The 12,967-nt window shown below is 48.7% G+C and overlaps 2 gene segments (V, D, J or C); both read left to right on the top strand.

Moving 5' to 3' along the window:
• The first annotated feature begins 9,435 nt into the window (after window positions 1–9,435).
• Window positions 9,436–10,929, top strand: LOC126082156 (T cell receptor beta variable 9-like). The segment is given in 4 exon segments: window positions 9,436–9,484; window positions 9,612–10,051; window positions 10,156–10,297; window positions 10,916–10,929. Coding segments are annotated over 4 exon segments (645 nt in total).
• Window positions 10,930–11,982: 1,053 nt separating this feature from the next.
• LOC126082155 (T cell receptor beta variable 6-1-like) lies at window positions 11,983–12,750 on the top strand. The segment is given in 2 exon segments: window positions 11,983–12,039; window positions 12,140–12,750. Coding segments are annotated over 2 exon segments (654 nt in total).
• The last annotated feature ends 217 nt before the right edge of the window (window positions 12,751–12,967 follow it).

The raw sequence follows: 12,967 nt of genomic DNA, 5'->3' as shown, positions 1-12,967 counted from the left end.
CCATCTCAGACCTAGGGCCTCAGAGCTGGAGTGGAAGGTTCAGGGCCCTCCGTTCCTGCTGAGGTCCAGCTCTAGGCCACTGTCAGCCAGCCTAGACCTGGGGATGGGACTCAGTCATGTGTGTCTGGGCTAGCAGCAATCACACAGAGCTGCAATGTGTCCTGCCCCGGGGCCCCTCACCTGGCACGCATGCTTCCCCCAAAAGAAAGGGAGTTTGAAACTACAGTGTCCAGTTAATGAAAGTAGACATATTTTAGTGACCATGGAACACCTGGGGGTTCTTCTAGCAGTGAAATGAGGAGCTGAACCCCCTATAACAACCTCGTGGGTTCTGGAAGCATCGGGAGATGCTCTAGAGCATGTTACACACCACTGTTTCTGCACGAGGAGCCTGAGTCTCCTTCCACAAGGAAGAGGAGAGGAACCTTTTCTGTGGCATGGAGACTTGAACAGCAGGGCTTTGCCATGGGTCGTGGGTAGAGTCCTTCATGGAGGTGACAGAAGCCAGGGGACATTGGTCCCTGACAGGCAAAAGGAATAGGAGCTCCGGACTCAGACACTGACCCAGGCATCACTTCGTCTCCTGTGTCCCTGGATACCCCAGTGACTTCAAGCTCATCCATGCCCAGCCGAGTCAGCCCCCAGTGCCCACCCTGCCTAAGGATGGGGATGCTGAGCAGTGTGGCCAGGAATGTGGAGGGGCCATGGCAGGCAGGAACACATGGACCATGGGATCGTCCTCAGTCAGGCATTTGAGGTGCTGGAGGTGGGTCACAGTGAACATGCCTGGCAGACGAGGAGAGGGGTGAGGGAAAAGATGCGCTTAGAGCTGTGTGTGAGTCTCCTGTCCAGACAGTCCGGGAGCTCTGGGCCAGCACCCATGAGGTGATGTTTTCAAAAAGGAGCTTGTACATATTCAAATCAGTTGTCAAAGTGTGTTATAATATGATCTTGTTTCCGGAGGCCTTGGAGACTGATGAGACAGTGACATAACCTGCCTTCTGTGGGGAAGGATGTCTCCCTCCTCTGCTCATCATCACAAAGACCTGACCCAACAAACGCTCCAGGTATACAGGATCCACCATGAGCTCCCTGGTCATCTACTGGGTGGCCCTCTGGATCCTGGGGGCAGATGAGTCCCTGGACGCCAAGTATCTCCAGTGTGTGTATGTGTGCACGTGTGTCTATGCATGGGGGGCATGCGTGAGTGTGTGCGTGAGTGGTATGTACAGTGTGTATATTTGGTGTGTGTGTCTGTCTGTGTGGTGATTCCCATCATTGTTCCCAGTCTGTTCCCAGAGTCTGTCTCCTCAGGTCACATGGATGCCGGAGTCTTCAAGGCCCCTGGCACAGTGTCACAAAGAGAGTCGAGGCCATAGTCCTCAGGGACACAACTGCCTTTACTGGTACTGACAGAACCTGGTGTTTTTGATGTAGTTCCAAAACAAGGAGGGAGCAGACACGTCAGGGATGCCTGAGGCTCGGTTCTCAGTGGAGAAGTCTGTCGGGACGTCTTCCACCCTGAGGACCCAGGCTGTGGAGCCAGGGGACTCGACCGTGTACCTCTGTGCCCACAGCTTAGCCACAGCGTGGCATGGCCACCTCCTTCCTGTGCACAAACCACGTACATCTCCTCTCTCCTTGCTGCTCCTATAAGCCTGAGCAGAGCCTTCCTTTGTCCTCCACTCCCCAGGGAAAGCAGTAGACTAGGATAGCAGCTGACCTTTGTGTAGGAGGATGCCAGACCACAGGATAACTCCTGAAGCGCTGTGGCTATTGGCCGGTGGATAGAAATCATTAGACAGTAACAGAAATGCCTGCTCAGCCCTCAGCTGGTCTGTGTCTACTCGAGTTACCTTGGTGGTCTCCTGTGTGTGGTGGTTGTAAGGGCATCTTGGTATATCTTCAGTAATGGAGAGAAAAAGAAACCCTACTCTCAAGTGCTGGGGTTTTTTTTTCCTATTTTAGACTAAATATTATTTCCTTCTATCCCCAGGTCTATCCCTCTCCCTTTCAGAACATGGTTTTAAGGGAAGAAAATCCCAGTCAGATGATAACTGTCAGACATGCCATAGGATTTAAGTAGAGAGTAGAATAGGGATGTTAAACATGGTAAGTTGAAGGAATAGAGTTAGGGAGTTTAGGCTGGGTTCTCTAGAGGAGCAAAACCAGTGAAGTGTATGTATAAATATATATAGAAAGATTTATTTCAAGGAAATGGCTCACACAATTGTGGAGGCTGGCAACTCCCAAATCCACTGGTCAGGTGTCAGGCCGAAGGCTTCTCTAGGAACCTGAAGTCAATCATGAGATGAGTGCAGGATCGAGAGAGAGAATGTGCTTTTCCAGAACATCCACATACATTGGTTGCAGGCCACACCCCCAGGAAACTGCCCTTCCAACTGATTGGCTGCTCACATCAGATCACAAAACAGAGGATGATTAAATAACATCTGCCAAACCATGAGAACCATGGCCTAGCCAAGTTGACAGATAACATTAAGCGTCACATAGGTCTAGGAGCAGTGTTGGGATTGGAGTTAGAGGATGTTGATTGTAAAGCTTGAAGAATATTCTGGAATATGCACCCTGCCGTCTATGCAGAGGTCGCTGAGTGGGGCACAAGTTTATGCTCAACTACTAATTGAAACATTGACGGTTCTAATCCATCCAATAGAACCACAGAAGAAAGGGTTGCAGATCTGCTTCCATAGAGGTTACACCCTGTGGAGCTCAGTTCTACTCAGTAACACATGAGGTCCTCAGAAGCTGAAATCAACGACAATGCTTAGATGTCTGGTTTTCAATATGCAAACACTTCCCAGTAATTTTGGGGCCAGTGCCCAATAACCAAAACCCAATGCCATCGAGTCGATTCCGACTCATAGCGACCCTATAGGCCAGAGTAGAACTGCCCCATAGAGTTTCCAAGGAGCGCCTGGCGGATTTGAACTGCCAACCCTGTGGTTAGCAGCTGTAGCACTTAACCACTAAGCCACCAGTGCAGAAGGGATAAACAATGATGATGATTCCCATTTTCGGCCACAAGATGGCACTGTGGCGCTACTGAGAATTCAGAGTCCTGGGTGGTGCAGATAAGCTGCCCAGGAGGTGAGGGGTTAAGAAAAACTTCATTGATCCAATATTAGGCAGGTGTTTGAGGCTTTTGGAAACCCTGGTTGCATAGTGGTTAAGAGCTCTGGCTGCAAACCAAAAGACTGGCAGTTCGAATCTACCAGGTGCTCTTTGGAAACCCTGTGGGGCAGTTCTACTCTGTCCTATAGGGTCCCTAAGATTCCGAAAGGACTGGAGAGCAATGGGTTTGGTTTTCATTTTGTTTTGCGGCTTTCAGTCACTGCCAGGATACCTACAGCTCTGTGGGAGGTGTTAAAAAAAAAAAAAAACTAGTGCCATCGAGTGGGAGGTGTTAGGCCCCCCTAATTGCTAATGAGAACCACAGGGGGAGAACTGTGGGCCCACAGCCTTGATGCCAGAGGGAGGTACAAAGAGAGGAAGATGAGAAATCCTAGGGTGGGGTCTACCCTGAAATCAGAGCTCTGCCCCTCAGCTTGTCCTTCCTGCAATCAGAGGGGCCTAAGCCTGATATCCTGCAGGAAGGCTGATCCAACTGTCTACTGGAGGAGGGGCTCTAAGGAAGAGGAGGAGGAGGAAGGAGGGAAAAGAGGAGAAGAAACACAGGAGGAAGAACCACCTCTGTCCCCTATCAGACAAACATGCTCTGGTGGGAAAACACATGTCAATTGGAAACTCTAACAGCTACAAGGGAACAAACTACCCAGGGGAAATGTTAATACATGGAGCACACAGCAGCACTGGACCTGGAGATAATCCAGAAAAAAAAAAAAAAACCAAACCCACTGCCCTTGAGTTGATTCTGACTCATAGCCACCAGCTGGTAGAATTATCAGCCAGAGACTGTAAGCTAAGTCTCTACCAAGCGCCTGTGGGCATAGGGCAGGTTTTGAAGAGTTCTGAAAGTATCTCAAGGGTCGATTAAGGAAGGAACTGAAATAACCATTGCTTTGGCTTGAGCTAAAACCCATGAGCTCTTCCAATTTTTTCTTATAAAAGATAACAAAGTAATATCGGGCATTAAGTTTCTTCTCCTCCAGCACACATCCGTTCCTGGCACTTTACAGGTGGACACCCACACCCCAGTTTTCTTAACATGGATGAATGAACTCCAGGACTAGGAGGTCCAGAGGTGGGCTTCCCAGGGTACAAAGGCACATGCAGGAACAGTGTGGGTATCCGTACACACCTCCCCAGGCCACAGTTGTTTTTAGGTGCCCTCGAGTCAGCTCTGATTCACAGCAACCCTATATACCACAGAAGGAAGCACTGCCGGGTCCTGTGCCATGATCACAACCGTTACGCTTGAGCCCATTGTTGCAGCCACTGTGTCCATCCATCTCATTGAGGGTCTTCTTTTCCACTGACCCTGTACTTTACCAAGCATAATATCCTTCTCCAGGGACCGACCCTTCCTGGCAACGTGTGCAAAGCACGTAAGATGCAGTCTCACCATTCTTGCTTCTAAGGAGCATTCTGGTTGTACTTCTCAGATACATTTGTTCATTCTTTTGGCAGTCCATGGTGTATTCAATATTCTTCGCCAGCACCACAATTCAAAGGCATCATTCTTCTTCAGTCTTCCTTATTAATTGTCCAACTTTCTCATGGGCATGATGTAACTGAAAATACCATGACTTGGGACAGGCCCACCTTAGTCTTCAAGGTGGTATCTTTGCTTTTCAACACTTTAAAGAGGTCTTTTGCAGCAGATTTGCCCAGTGCAATGCTTCTTTTGGTTTCTCAACTGCTGCTTCCGTGGCTGTTCATTGTGGATCCAAGTAAAATGAAATCCTTGACAACTTCAATCTTTTCTCCATTTATCATGCTGTTGTTCATTGGTCCAGTTGTGAGGATCTTTGTTTACTTTATGTTGAGGTATAATCCATTCTGAAGGCTGTGGTCTTTGATCTTCATCAGTAAGTGCTTCTCGTCCTCTTCACTTTCAGCAAGCAAGGTTGTGACATCTGCGGAATGCAGGTTGTTAAGGAGTCTTCCTCCAATCCTGATGCCCCGTTCTTCTTCATATAGTCCAGTTTCTTGGATTATTTGCTCAGATTGAATAGGTATGGTGAAAGGGTACAACCCTGACAAGCACCTTTCCGAACTGAAACCCCACAGTGTCCCCTTGTTCTGTGTGGAAAACTGCCTCTTGATCTGTGTTCAGTGTCCTCATTAGCACAATTAAGTGTTCTGGAATTCCCATTCTTCACAAGGTTAATCGTAATTGGTTATGACCCACACAGTCAAATGCCTTTACCTAGTCAATAAAACGCAGATAAACATCCTTCTGGTATCCATCTGCAATCAGCAATGATATCCCTGGTTCCGTGTGCTCTTCTGGATCTGGCTTGTATTTCTGACATTTCCCTGTAGATACTCTGCTGCATCCGCTTGGAATGACCTTCAGCAAAATTTTGCTTGCTTGTGATATTAATGATGTTGTTCAATAATTTCCACATTCGATTGGATCACTTTTCTTGAGAATAGGAATAAATATGGATCTCTTCTGGTCAGTTGGCCAGGTAGCTGTCTTCCACATTTCTTGGCAGAGACGAGTAAGCAATTCCAGAGCTGCCTCCATTCGTGGAAACATGTCAGTTGATATTCTGTCAATTACTGGAGCCTTGTTTTTTGCCAATGCCTTCAGTGTGGCTTGGACTCCTTCCTTCAGTACCATCGGTTCCTGATCATATGGGACCTCCTAAAATGGCTGAATGCAGACAAATTCTTTTTGCTGTATGACTCTGTGTATCACTTGCATCTTCTTTTGAAGCTTCCTGTGTCATTTTATATTTTCTCCATAGAATCCTTCACTATTGCAACTTGAGCCCTGAATTTTTTCTTTAGTTCTTTCAGCTTGAGAAATGCTGAGCGTGTTCTTCCCTTTTAGTTTTCTATCTCAGCTCTTTGCACATGTCATTAGAATATTTTACTTTGTCTTCTTCAGGCACCCTTTGAAATCTGTTCAGTTCTTTCACTACATCAATTCTTCCTTTTGCTTTAGCTGCTCAAATCTCAAAAGCAAGTTTCCGAGTTTCTCTGACATCCATTCTGGCCTTTTCCTTCTTTCCTGTCTTTTTAATGACCTCTTGTTTTCTTCATGTATGATATCTTTGATGTCATTCCACAGCTCCTCTGGTCTTTGATCATTAGCATTCAATGCTTCAAATCTATTCTTGTCATGGTCCCTAAATTCAGGCGGGATATACTCAAAGTCATACTTCAGCTCTTGTCGACTTGTTTTAATTTTATTCACTTTCAACTTCAATTTGCATAAGAGAAATTGATAGTGTATTGCACCTCGGCCCCTGGCCTTTCTCTGACTGATGATATTGAGCTTTTTTCCATCACCTCTTTCCGCAGATGCAGTCGTTTTGATTCCTGTCTATTTCATCTGGCGAAGTCCCCGTGTACAGTTGCCGTTTATGTTGATGAAAAAAGTTATTTACATTGAAGAAGTCTTTGGTCTTGCAAAATGCTATCATGTGATCTTCGGCATCATTTCTATAACCAAGGCCATATTTTCCAAATACCGATCCATCTTCTTTGTTGCCAACTTTCCCATTGCAATCATCGATAATTATCAGTGCATCTGGATTGCATGTATAATTGATTACAGACTGCAGAAACTGGTAAAAATCTTCAATTTCTTCACTTTTGTACTTAGTGGTTGGTGCCTCTATTTCAATAATAGTCCTAATAACTAGGCTCCTTTGTAGAAGTATGGATATTATCCTATCACTGACAGCCTTGTACTTAAGGGTAGATCTTCAAACATTCTCTTTGACAATGAATGCAGCAGCATTTCTCTCAAGTTGTCCTTCCCTGCATAGTAGACCGTAGGATTGTCTGGTTCAAAATGGCCAATACCAGTCCATTTAGGCTCACTAATACCTGGGATATTGGTGTTTATGCCTTCCATTTCATTTTTGACCATTTCCAACTTTCCAAGATTCATAATTCGTACATTCCACTTTCTGATTATTAGTAGATGTTTGCAGCTCTTTCTTCTCTTTTTAAGTTGTACCGAGTCAGCAAACGAAGGTCCTGAAAGCTTGAGTCCATCCATGTTCTTAAAGCCGACTCTACTTTGAGGAGGTGGCTCTTCCCCAGTAGTCTTTTTAGGGCCTTTCAGCCTGAGGAGCTCATCTTCCGTCACTATATCAGACAATGTTCCGCTGCTATTCATGAGGTTTTCACAGGCTGATTCTTTTCAGAAGTAGACTGCTTCTTCCTAGTCTGGATGCTCAGCTGAAACCCGTCCACCACAGGTGACCCTGCTGGTATCTGAATACCAGTGGCATAACTTGGGTTTATTGTTTATGGTACAAGGGGTTTGAAAGCAAAGAGTTGGCCTCTGACTCCAGCTTCTGAGTCTTCTCTGACAGACTGCATCATGCTGTTATCACCAAGATCCTAGTACACCTGGTAGCAAAAGGAGAAATGACACCATTAGCATGTGCCCTGGGTCTGAGACATAGGTAGGTGGCTGCATCCCAAGAGCTACAAGAGACACAAACTCTGCTTCTCTGCTATGAAGTGAGGTCCACGCTCTAAAAATGCCTCTGATAGTTTCTACTCCAGTGGGTTGGGGGTTTACCCTTCTCTTCTGTGCAGTAACAGAGATAGGCGCTATGGGCACCCCTTTTCTAGGCAGGGGCGTACCTCTTTATCCAAAACTGACTCTCCTAGGAGCCCTGTTGTAGGTCCTGACTGGGATCTCACTTGTCCTGCACATGAGGTTGTGAATTAAAACGTTAATCTCACTCCCCTTCTGGAAACTCTTTTCTTCCCCAACTCCAATGATGGATTGATTCTGATTCAGCTCTTGCATCCTTGACTCTGCTTTTTTAACATCTTTTGAGGACTCCTTGGGAGTGGGGTTTAGTCCTGTTGATGTGAGTGGTCATTCATCTAGCTCTGACTCAGGACAACCCTAGGTGCAACAGAACAAAACATTGCCGGGTCCTGTGCTGCCTTCAATGTGGCTTTCTATGAGGGATGCCTAGGAGCCCTGGTGGCACAGTGGTTAAGTGCTCAGCTGCTAACCAAAAGCTTGACCGTTCGAACCCACCAGCTACTCCATGGGAGAAAGATGTAGCAAACTCTTTCCACAAAGATTGCAGCCTTTGAAATCCTATGGGGGCAATTCTGCCCTGTCCTATACAGTAGCTATGAGCCGAAATTGGGTCAACAGCAACAGGTTTGGTATTTATGCCTATTCCGTTTTTCTTCTTACTTTCAACGTCGTGCATGAATTATTGTTTGTTCGTTTTTTTTTCTCTGTCTTCAGGTATTGCCTATGTGAGGGTGATTTTCAGTTGCGTACTTCCGTTCAGATCTCTGATCTGCAGAACATCATGTGAACTTTCCAGCTAACGTCCTCATCCTGCATTCCATGGACCCACTGAGTCAGCACAGGCACCGCACCCTCTCCATTCTGCACAGACAGCCTCTCAGCAGAGCACAGTAATGTGCTCATTCATTTCATCAATGTGTTTGCTCACTGACTAGAAAAAGAGCGTGGAACTAAACATGCCCCGAGGCCCTTACAAGGAGCTTTGGTGGAGCAGTGGTTATAGCGCTTGGCTGCTAACCCAAAGGTCTGTGATTTGAACATATAAGCTATTCCTTCCGTAAAGATTGCAGCCTTGGAAACCTTAAGGACTGTTCTACTCTGTTCTGTACAATTGGTTTGAGTCAGAATAGGCTCAATGGCAATTTTTTTTTTTTTTTTGGCTATGTTAGCAGAAAGGCAGAGTCTTAGCTGTGTCCAGAAGTCCACATGGGAGTGCTGTGAGGAGCTGTGGGACCACTGATCCTCAAAGTTGGGGGCGGGGCTGACAGAGGGCTGCCTGTCAAGGGAGGGTTAAGGAGAATCTTCTGTGCCCCTTTCATCAGCTAGAGGCTGGATGGAAGAGACATAGAGAGGCTAAGGTGCAGGTGTTCTGTCCCAGTGGGAAGCCATGAACATCAGCCTTAGGGAGACTCTGAACTCCCAGAAGGGAAAAGAGCAGGGCTGTGGCGGGCCACCTGGATGCCCTGTTGGGGACCGGCAGAGGAAGAAGAGCAGAGAGGCCCTGGGGACACACAGGTGGCCTGGAGCCTCAGGCCTGGACCCACCCTGCAGTCCACCTGCTATGAGAGGTTGGGGGAGGGGCAGGGGTCCTGGGACAACTGGGCGAGGGCTGGCAGGGAGGATGGGTGCCCTAGCAGTTGGGACAGTGGTGTCAGGGAGGTGACGTCACAGCTGTATTTCCAATCACAAGAGGGGCACTAGCTCCAGGAAGGGGAGCAAAACCCTGGAAGGGAGACACCACCTGTTCTACCTGTCCTGCCATGGTCTCCAGGTTCCTCTGCTGGGTGGCCCTCTGCCTGCTGGGGGCAGGTGAGTACAGGGCACAGGTGGGAAGGTGCCCATTTGCCTTTATCATCCCTGAAGTTCAAGAACACAAGGAGGCTGCAGCCGGGCCCCCTGCACTCTGTCTTCAGCTTCTGTCCCCCTACCCACACAGGCCCAGTGGGTTCCGGAGTCACCCAGACCCCAAGGCACCTGATCAAAGCACCAGGACAGCAGGTGACGCTGAGCTGTTCCCTCCATTTTGGACACCTCTCTGTGTACTGGTACAAACAGGCCTGGGGCCAGGGCCCCCAGTTCCTCCTTCAGTATTATAATGGGAAAGAGAGCGAGAAAGGCAATATTCCCCATCGATTCTCAGGCCAACAGTTCCCTGACTACCACTCAGAGCTAAACCTGAGTGAGCTGGAGGCAGGGGACTCAGCCAAGTTCCTCTGTGCCAGCAGCTTGCACAGCCCTGCAGAGCCCCCTCCACCCTGTTCACAAAGCCCTCTGCCTGGCTCAGGAAGTGACAGTGAGAGCAAGGGCAGCCCTCAGGCCGAGCTCATGGCTGCTAAGCTAGGGGTTCCCGAGGCGCTCTTTGCTCTGCTCATCCCTGTAACCTGTGTCAGTGCTGACAGAAGTGTGCTGAGGAAGGACTGTGTGATGGTTTGTTCAGCTGCAGAACCACAACTGACAGAGGTGAGGCCACTCTCCTGCAGGCAGAGGTCACAAACAGCAGAACAACGAGGCTCATTGGGCTCCGTTCCTCCGACACCTGTGAGACCCCCGACCCCACTCTGCAGAACTGTTCCTGCCTTGATTTCTCCTTTCCAGGCCCAGCTGTGCAGGAGCAGGAAGGTCGTAGGTCATGCACTACATGGAATTGTCATGCCTCTCTCCTGACAACTTCTGGGCAGAGATCCCCCATGATTCCTACAGGTGACAAGAGAGAAAGACTCCTGCCCTGGAGCCATCATTCAGTCCCAGGCTTGTGCCATCTTCCATGAAGGCTGTCCCTGGGTGGTACAAACAATGACAGAGCTCAGCTGCTAACAGAAAGGTTGGAGGTTCCAGTCCTTTCAGAGGTGCCTCAAAAGAAAGGCCTGGCCATCTCCTTCAGAAAAATCATCCACTGAAAACCGTAAGGGGCACAGTTATACTCTGACACGCATGGAGTCGGCACGAGTTGGAGTTGACTCAATGGTACCTGGTTTTGTTGGGTTTGTGTGAGTGGGGGTGTTCCAGCTGTGTCTTCCTGGATGCACAAGGGGTAGGGGTGGCAGATTTGCTAAAGAATCTTCCTGTTCATGGTGCAGCCTACCAGGAGAGAAACGACGTAAAGAGTTGGCATTCGTTAGTCATTTTACTTTATTTAACCCACATTCTTGTTCCCTTTACTTTGTACAAGATTTGGGATCACATGAAATAGGAAAGGGAACTTAAAATGACTTAAGCCTGTTTCTCGTTTCGGGGTTCCAGGGTCTCCAAGCTAAATGTACAATATTGACCTTAAACACCTGCCTGTTTCTGTGGACCCTTCTGTCTCATGAGTCACAGGGCAATTACAGAATGTAGGTGGTCAGGGCACTACTGTGCATGCAGGGTCCAGCTCTGCTCCCTGGAGAAGGTTCCAGAAGAAAACACTTATGGGCGATTTCAACAGTTACCATCCATTTTCAAGTTGACTCTGAATCATAGCGACAGCATGTGTGTCAGCGTAGAACTGCTCCATGGGGTTTTCAAAGGCTGACTTTCCAGAAGCAGATCGTCAGGCCTTACTTGTGGGGCACCTCTGGGTGCACTCAAACCTCCAACCTTTTGTTTAGAAGCTGAGTGTGTTACTCATTTGCACCCCCAGGGACTCAGTCCACTGAATACCAGCCTTAATTCCCTCTACAGCCTTAATCCCCCACCATGAAATCTAATAAATTCACAGGCTCCAGGGACTGGGACGTGCACATGTTTGGGAGCGTTCTCTTGCCGACCACACCCAGGAAGCAGGTGCCTGGATGTATCTAGCTAGGTGTGGGCAGGTGTCCCACCAGTCGGTGAATGGATAAGGAACTGAGTGAAACCTTCCTGAATGCTGGTTGAATAGGTACCCTGGGATCTGGACCCCGGACTCCAGAGAGCGTCTTTGCAGGTGGAAGGTGTTAACAGGTGTTTGAGCAACCAAGCAAATGAGAAAAGGACTCTTGAAGGAATATCTGGGACACATGAGTCATAAATGGCACCAGGAAGCACAAAACATCTCCCCTGACCTCTGGACTGCAGGGATAGTTAGGTAAATAAAAGCCAGTGAGTCAAGGAGGAATTCCACAAACTGTTTGTGGGAAGCCAGAAAAGACTCATCTCATCATAAAAAAAAAATGATGATAAGACTTGTGCAAATCAGAGGACTGCATTCCTCCCACTCTGAGCTGCTGGATGCATGTTTGTTTTTGACTTGAGGTTTGTGGGGAGGGGGGAAAGGGTGTGTCCACTGGGGCAGGCTGCTCTGGGGCCAGGCTGGGACAGGAGGGTGACATCTCAGAGGACCCCTCCAGAGTCCGTTCCTGCCATGCGTCTCCTGTGCACTGTGGTCCTGGCTGTCCTGGGGGCAGGTGGGTCCTGGGCAGGAGCCTCCCTTATCCTGGAATTTCCCAATCCTGCCCCAGGCTTTTCCTGTGGCCTCAGCACCAGCTTTGGTCTCTATCCCTACAGGGCACATGGATGCTGCCGTCACCCAGACCCCGAGGCACCAGATCACAAGGACAGGAGGGAATGTAACTCTGCAGTGTGCCCAGGACATGAACCACTACTCCATGTACTGGTACCGACAAGACCCGGGACTGGGCCTGCAGCTGATCCACTACTCTACCAATGTAGATGATACCAAGAAAGGTGACATCCCAGATGGGTACAATGTCTCCAGATCAAAAAAGGAGCACTTCCCCCTCACGGTGAAGTCGGCGATCCCCTCACAGACAGCTGTGTACTTCTGTGCCAGCAGTGCCTCCACAGTACTGCACGGCCACCCCAGCCCCTCACAAAAAGGGCTCAGGAGGCCCTCACAGCATACCCAGCCTGGGGACCTCCGAGTTGGGGCGTCAGGTTCAGGGATATCTGTACCTGCTGAGGTCCACCTCCAGGCCCCTCTCAGCCGGCCAGGACCTAGTGATGGGAAATGCACAGAGCTGCAGTGTGTCCTGTCCCTGAGCCTCTCACCTGGCTCCCAAATGCTAGGCCTTCTCCAACCCTGCTCCCACGCTTCCCCTGAGGGAAAGGGAGTTTGTAACTATACTATCCAGTTAATGAAAGTGGACATATTTTAGTCACCATGGAACACCAGTGCGTTCTCCTAGCAGTGAAATGAGGAGTTGAACCCCGTGTAACAGCCCCACGAGTTCTGGAAGCACAGGGAGACACTCTAGAGCATATTACACACTAGTGTTTCTGGATGATGAGGCTGAGTTTCCTTCCATAAAGAGGATGAGAGGAGCCCTTTCTGTGGCACGGGGACTTGAGTGGCAGGGCTTTGCTGTGGGCCGT

This window comes from Elephas maximus, chromosome 8 (genome assembly GCF_024166365.1).
Source record: "Elephas maximus indicus isolate mEleMax1 chromosome 8, mEleMax1 primary haplotype, whole genome shotgun sequence".
NCBI lineage: Eukaryota > Metazoa > Chordata > Mammalia > Proboscidea > Elephantidae > Elephas > Elephas maximus.
This window is presented reverse-complemented; position numbering and strand designations above follow the sequence as displayed.